General features: G+C 50.7%; 1 protein-coding gene across 1 annotated transcript; it reads left to right on the plus strand.

Moving 5' to 3' along the window:
• The first annotated feature begins 6,293 nt into the window (after nucleotides 1-6,293).
• NPBWR2 (neuropeptides B and W receptor 2) lies at nucleotides 6,294-7,292 on the plus strand. Its single transcript, XM_068700582.1, has one exon. It carries the CDS (start codon nucleotides 6,294-6,296, stop codon nucleotides 7,290-7,292), a length of 999 nt encoding a protein of 332 aa, XP_068556683.1.
• Nucleotides 7,293-7,530: the final 238 nt, after the last annotated feature.

Here is a 7,530-nt window from a genome sequence, read left to right on the forward strand (position 1 = left end):
ATAGATGATTTTCATTCAAAGCCGTGGAGTCAAGTTTGGCTACACTCAAACCCAGCCTTCTGCTTTTCCCTTTTTTTCCCCCCCCCCAAGTATAATTGATGGGATCAAGCTCGTAACCTGCTATCTTGGTTGACCTGAAGAGCATTCATCGAAAGGTGCCAGCTCTGTGCAATCACCCTGGAATACATTGTGCCAGAAGACAGATTTCATGCTTTTTTTTTTAAAAAAAATCTAAACAATGAACACCGTACAAAATATTAAAACATTTTTCTAAAACATGGTATTAACATGGAGATGAGTCATTTCTCTGTCATAACACCAGTGGGGAAGGGGAGCCGGAGTGAACAAAGCAAATTCATTCAGCAGCAATTTGCACTCCATAACCCTCCGATGATTAGCCTTTTAGGCCAGACGAGCTCCGCTACTTAAGCAGAAGAGGTGACACATTTTGCTGTTGCTTAGAGATATTGGAATATATTGCACAGAGCCTGCTCCCCGGCGAGCATCCCCAAAGAGCTCCGTGCTGGCTTTCTGCGGATGCATTAACCCCGTTGCAACGCCTGGGTTTGCGGCCACACAGCTCTCAAAGCAAGACCTGGAGCGACAGAGGGTGACCTCCCAGAAGTGACATTTTAGGTGTTTAAAAAAAAAAAGTCAAGGCAGCAACTTGTACTACCTGAAAGTGGCTCAGAGGCACCGAGGGCCATTAGCAGCTCTGCAATAAGTGGTTTAATAACAAGTAAATGAGGTACAGCTCCTGCACGGGGTGCTGGTGTGCAGTGTGGTGCCAGCACGTGTGTCCTGCAGAACCCCAGGGCTGCCAGCAGCAGGGCACCAGAAGGTGTCTCGTGGATGAAAAGCCAGGAAAACAGCAAAACTCTGCCTGATCACACCCACTTCTTTTCCAGCCATCACTTAGGGCTGTTAACCTGCTTTTATTTCTCTTTCTGAAGTCATATTCAGGTCCTTTTAAAATAGGATTACTCCTTGTGCCTTGCTCACTACCTCTGCAAACCAAAAATCTGTGCTGGAGAACCCCCAGATATCCACATTGTGCGTATCTGCTCTGACAGCTGGGAGGAAAACCTAATCCTGTTAACATTTCGGTGGTAATTGATAGGTTCAAGGGTTAACAGCATTCCGAGATGACTGTGAAAGCAAGCAATTAGCTGTACCCTGGAGCACCCCGGAACAAGGCACCGTCACACGTTGTTTTTTTTACCTCAATGTTTTTTTTACCTCGTGGGTACAGGTCCTGAAGCCAGCTTGCACGAAAGCCATGACTCACATGGGCCGATGGAAGAAACCTGAGATAGGGAACAGCGAGAGCTCAAAGCCCAGAAGATAACCCCCGTCCTGCAGAAGATTTGGGGTTTATTAAGAGCCGTGAAGAAGCTCCTGGCCATGGCAGCCCCGCAGGAAGGAGCAGGCAGCTCCAGCCGCCCACCACCTCCCACTTCTGTGCCTTTTATCCCCCCTCACCGCTGGCCCGAGCAAATTACTCACACAGCATTTATCTTAACCGCTCCCCTGCAGAGGCAGCTATGGAGCAGTTATTGATATATCGCTCACCTGACAAGAACAGGCCATTTATAGGACTCATTACTCCTTTTCTTTTTTTCAAAGCACCTCCAATAGCATTTTGCCTTCACTCCAGCTTGCGGCAGGCTGGATGTTGGCAGCTGCTGGATCCATCACAATCGGTATTCACCATTCAGAGGCACTTTCCTGACCCCCAGCTCACCAATTTCCTGATGAAGATGCCTTCTCCATCCCCCAGCAAAACCAGCACCCTCCACATGGTACCCAGGGATGTCCCACGAGGTGGGCACCATCACCCACCCAAGCCAACTTGTTTGCTTTGGCCCAGAAGGGATGGGAAGCTGCTGCAGATGTCCTGGCTCGTGGTCAAAAGGCAGAAACACCCAGCACATGGGTGATAAATAAGCCTGGATTTCTCCTTTCCAGCTCACTCCACCACTCACTGACTGCTCCTCTGCCAAGCCAGTGCCACGCAGAGGAGGAGCAGGAGGTTACTGGGGGTAACGGTGCCCAAACCCCACAAACACCCAGGCAGGGACCAGTGCAGCCCAGGACAAGCAGCTCCAAGGCGTCCTGCCATAAATAACCTCACTCTGTCATGGTTCACCAGAAACCATCCCTTACAGACGGTTTGATACAGTCGGTTTGGGGTATTAACCTGCAGCGCCACAGCATCTCAAATAAATATACAAATAAATCACCCTAATAACCAGCGTCTGCAAGACAGTCAGCAGAGAACATTTTGTTTTGGTGTGCGATCAATACGCTGCTCATTTGTGTCCTGGAGATGAACTTGACTCTTTGAAAGCAGCTGGAGCCCAGTGGAGCAGGATCCTGTCCCCATCAGTCCCTAGAGGGGAGTTGAATCCATCTTATCAGGTCGGGAACAGCCCCGGGACTCCTGGTGGCTGCAGGAGCTCCAGTCTCACCCCAGGGCTGCTGCTGGGCAAAAGCTGAGCCCAGCACTTCACAAATCCTCCTTCCAGAGGTAGGAAGTGAGGCTGTCCCTTCAGGTGTCCAGGCAAGCAGGAGTGACCCAAATCCACAGCTGCTCTGTGTGACTACACCCTCCCTGCAAGCCCCATCTTTTCAGACACTTTCTTCATCATTTCTTCATCACTTTCCCTTTGTACTATTGACCCCAGCTGCTTGCTATCAACATGGGTTTCAGGAGTTAAAACCATCTCCATCCCATGGATCTGGCAGGGCAGAAACCTTGTCCCTCTTGCACCATGCTGGTGATAGGGCTCTTTGCACAAGGCCACGTGCAAATAGCTCAGAGGGAAGATGCAGGAACTTTTCCTGCATCCTTTGTAGCAGGAACTTGAAACTGGTGCTCGGTTTCAGGGCTTCAGCACAAGCCAATTCCAAGGGAAGAGTGAGGGGAGTGAAAGGACAGCCCCTCAGCTCTCCCAGATCCCCGTGTTTTATGCTGGAAAATAGAAGGATTTTATTGCAAACAACCTTTTGCAGTCTGAGGAACAGATCAGGATCACAACACTTCTCCCTTTCAATAGCAACAAGCCATACCTCTGTCCTCACACCTCTCTGCATCACCTTAAAGTGCAATTTGCAAGAAAGGAGGAAATTTCACCGGCCTCTTCCCTCTGTGGGATGTGGTCTGTGCGCAAGGGACACCCTGACCGTGCAAACCGCTCACTGTGCAAACAGCTGCTCTAAGGTCAGACAGCACGCACAAGGTCCTCCGTATGGATTTTGCTTTGAAAGGCTTGTTCAGGCTGCCAGCCTCTTTTCTGGGAATTAATTTGGAGGCAAACAAGTCACGCCCTGTAAGAGGAGACGGTGACACCGGCAGAGCTGCGTCAGCTCCTCCGCTTCCCCTCCGTCTCCCGGCACTAATGGGGCTCCCCCTTGTCTTCACCCAGAGAGAATTATTCCTCAAAGCATTGGAAATGAAGCGAGCCATAACTCGTAAGGCAGCAGCAAGTGCTCTCTAATGAAGGCACCACGTATCACAAGGAAGATCAAGGTCAGAGCCCAAGGAGTGGGACCAGGCTCACCCAAGCTCATCTCCAGGACAAGCTCATCCCCCAGGATCCCCAAGCAGCCTCGCAGTGTGGGTAGATCCAGCCCCCAGGTGACATTCCCACAGTGACAGCCTCATCTGAACATCAGCTGAACCCAAAGGAGCCCTGGGCATCCAGCCCTTACCTGCCTGCGCACGCTGAGCTCAGATCTGGGCAAGTTTCTGACAAGCTCAGGTTCCTCCTGTTAGAAAACATTTTTCCCCAGAGAACCTCTGCGCAAACAGCAAATTTGACATTTCATTCTCCTGAAATTTTCTGTCTTCCAGGATTTATTTTTCTTTGACAATGACAACCGATTCCCCAAAATTACCTTCCCGCTGCAGACCCATCCAAACCCAGCTTTCCTTAGAAACTGCTTCCAAAAACTTCCCCAAGAGAACTCAAGGGCAGCTCTTGGGATCTGTGATCTGAAGGAACACCCCCATCATTGCTATGGATAACCCGTGGGCAAACTTCATTTTGTTTAATTTCACCAAGGTCTGATGGCTGAGGGGATTTGGGTAGAGACACAGAAACACCAGGCAAGGTTAAAAAAAAATATAAATAATAAATCAGTCTGCTGAAAAGTCAGTTATACCCCCAGCCTTTAAAGAGGGACTTCTGAGTGCAAAGTGTTTTGTTCATCCCAGTTACTGGTGCACAGAAGTCTTGCCAGAAGAGGAAAAACACCCCCAGAAAAAGGAACAAAGTTAAATGTAGCCCTCGGCTGCAGGGCTCGTTGAACCAGTGACTGTCTGGTTCAGGAACAACACCGCACGCTGGCAGGCAGAGCCCTGCTGGATGCCCACATTTCCTCTCCCCTGCTTCTAAAACAAAGGTCAGGCAGCCTCCAGCTGGATGCTGCATGTAAAAGGCTAAAGGGAAACTAAAATCACCCTTGATTTCCCTTTTTTCTCTTTACAGGGACATGAAAAGGAAGGGATCTTATGCTGTGCCTGGCTTTGTGATTTAACCTGAGCGTGTTTCTGCCGGGCTTTGCAGGACCCCTGCACCTCACCAAGCACATCCCAGGATTTAGCTGCTTTTCCAAGAGATGGACCCAGCTGGGGAAAGTCAGCTGAGCTCGCCCGGAGCAGCTGAAGCCAGCAGGGATCTGGCAAGGTATGTCTGTTTATTTGTTCATTACGAGCTCTGTAATGGTGTGTACCCTCCTCCCACTCCCTCCCTCCACACACATTTGTGCATCTTCCCTGGTTAAAAACAGCCAGTGCTCCCTGGCAAAACATTTTAACACACACACCAGCACTTCACACATCCCTCACTCCACCAGCCACAGCGTGACAGCCCCGGGTGCTGCCCGTGCACCCCAAAAACCTCTCCCCCATTCCCAAAGCGAGCCACCCTGGCGCAACAGCTGCTTGCCAGCATCTCCCCTCCTTCCTTCTTTAAACCACCCAGCGCGGACAGAACTTTCTCCCCCTCCTTTTCCCTGGTGAGAAGGAGTGCTAATTACCCCGACGTGCGATGCACACACACAGGCACCATGTTGATATGATTGCAAGGACTGGTAACGTCAGCATCCCGGGGACCCTCCTCCGGCTGGGAGCAGAGGGAAGAGGCTCAGCCGTGCGGAGCAGCAGGTGCTGGAGGCAGCCGGAGCCGCTCGCCAGGTAAGGGGCACTCCAAGCCCAATCTCTTCGCCATGCCCACCAGGAGCAGAGCCAGGCGCTTCTCCCTGCACAGCCTGGGGACCAGTTGCCAAACCTTTGATCTTGGCAGGGGGTCGGCTCTTTGCTCGCTTCCCTGCGGAGGAATTTTCGGAAGCGTGGGTCAGGCGATAGCGGTGGAGGTGTAAACAGGCAGGGGGGGGTTCTTGTTTTGAGTCTAAAGCAGATTTGCTTTCAGGGTACTCCCCCCCCACCCCCCTTTTTCAGTCTGGGTAGCCCTGAACTTTGGGGATTCACAGGTTTGTCTGTCCATGCCAAGTTTTGTGTGCTGCCACAAATGCATGCAGTGAGTATGGTCTGATATCATAACCTATGCTTGATTTTAAAAGTTACTTTAAACGTGGGTTAAGCCTCTCTAAGTTTGGGAAATATTCCTTCAACTCTATTTTTTCTTCCCCTTCCTTCTCTTGCTAGGGGACCCCTGGTGTGAGGAGCAGCCACACCAGAAACTCCCTCCCTCTGTGTGATCTCAGCTGGAGAAACGTGTTTGAAGTCCCCAGCACAAAGAAAGGCACTAATTAAATACAACAACGCTTCTGCTCTGACATGGAAAAGAAAGCCCTGCAAGTGGGAGAGCAGCCAGCCCTCAAGTCCTCTGAGGGCTGAGAGAAGCCGGCCAAGCACAAAGCTCCCTCCCTGCCCTCCTCACTCCTGCAAGCCCCAGGACCTGAGCTGGGGATGGCTGAACGGGAGCCACTTCACCTCCCCAGCAGAGAAAAGCCACAGCTCACCTGCACAGCCTCCAAGAGAGGAGTTGTTCGACTTGCATAGGGAGATACAAGCCTTATTCGCTTTGTTCATGGAGCCCTCTGCATCATTCAGTTTTTTTTCCCCTGCTCATTTCAAAAAATCTGACTTCTCCCATGGTGGCAGACAGAGGTAAGTGAGATTTACCCATGCTGCCTCGACTCACTTCTTGGAAATAATCTGATTCTAGATGATAGAGCAGCTTTTTAACTACACAGGATAAAAAGCTCTCCCTCCTGGGCTAGCAAGGCTTTCAGTGACTTCGGAGGGCAGCCTGTGACCAGCAGGCATGGGGAACAGCTCTCTCTGGGATGGTCTGAACAGCACCTGCAGCAGTGCAGGCAACAGCTGCTACCTGGACAGCAGCATGAGGTTCAACTTCTCCTTCCAAGAGCAAGCAGCCGATTTCTATGTTGTCCTCCCTGTGATTTACTCCGTGATTTGTGCTGTTGGGCTCACAGGCAACACCGCTGTCATCTACGTGATCCTCAAGGCTCCAAAGATGAAGACTGTGACAAACATGTTCATCCTGAACCTTGCCATAGCTGACGACTTGTTCACACTTGTCCTGCCCATTAATATTGCTGAGCACCTCCTGCACTACTGGCCCTTTGGAGAAGTCCTCTGCAAGGTCATCTTGTCCATAGATCACTACAACATCTTCTCCAGCATTTATTTCTTAACAGTCATGAGCATAGACCGCTATCTGGTCGTCCTGGCCACAGTCAAGTCCAAGAGGATGCCACACCGTACGTACCGAGCAGCCAGGATCGTCAGTTTGTGCATCTGGATCCTCGTCACCATCATAGTTCTCCCCTTCATCATCTTCGCTAACGTCTACGTGGACGACCTGGAGATCAAGAGTTGTGGTCTCAATTTCCCCAAGCCCGAAAGGTTTTGGTTCAAAGCCAGCAGGATCTATACCCTCATCCTTGGCTTCGCCATCCCAGTATCCACCATCTGCATCCTCTACACCATGATGCTGTACAAGCTGAGGAACATGCACTTGAACTCTAACGCTAAAGCCCTGGACAAAGCCAAGAAGAAAGTCACTATCATGGTCTTCATCGTCCTGGCCGTGTGCCTCTTCTGCTGGACCCCCTTCCACTTGGCCACCATCGTGGCTTTGACCACTGACTTGCCCCAGACCTCCGTGGTCATTGGCATATCCTACTTCATCACCAGCCTAAGCTATGCCAACTCCTGCTTGAATCCCTTCTTGTACGCCTTCCTGGATGACAGCTTTCGGAAAAGTTTCCGGAAGATGCTGGAATGCAGAACTTCTTAAGCACGGGGCTGGGACAACTTTGCAAACTTCGGGGAACACTCACTGAATGCACAACCCTTCTCTTTAGTTTACACGTGATGTATGTGTATGTCCGTCATCATTCCCATATTTTGTCCTGCTTACCTGCAAGTCTTGCATTTTCCCCAAACATCTCAGCATCGCATCGCTACGGTCTTATTTTTAATCACACCCCCCAAAGCACTAAGGACAGAACTTCCCTGTTAACGGTTTGCTTCTG

This window comes from Anas acuta, chromosome 16, assembly GCF_963932015.1.
Source record: "Anas acuta chromosome 16, bAnaAcu1.1, whole genome shotgun sequence".
Taxonomy (NCBI): domain Eukaryota; kingdom Metazoa; phylum Chordata; class Aves; order Anseriformes; family Anatidae; genus Anas; species Anas acuta.

Bases quoted from the DNA above. Each gene is read 5' to 3' on its own strand.
- NPBWR2 (XM_068700582.1), top strand. From the start codon at position 6,294: ATGGGGAACAGCTCTCTCTGGGATGGTCTGAACAGCACCTGCAGCAGT.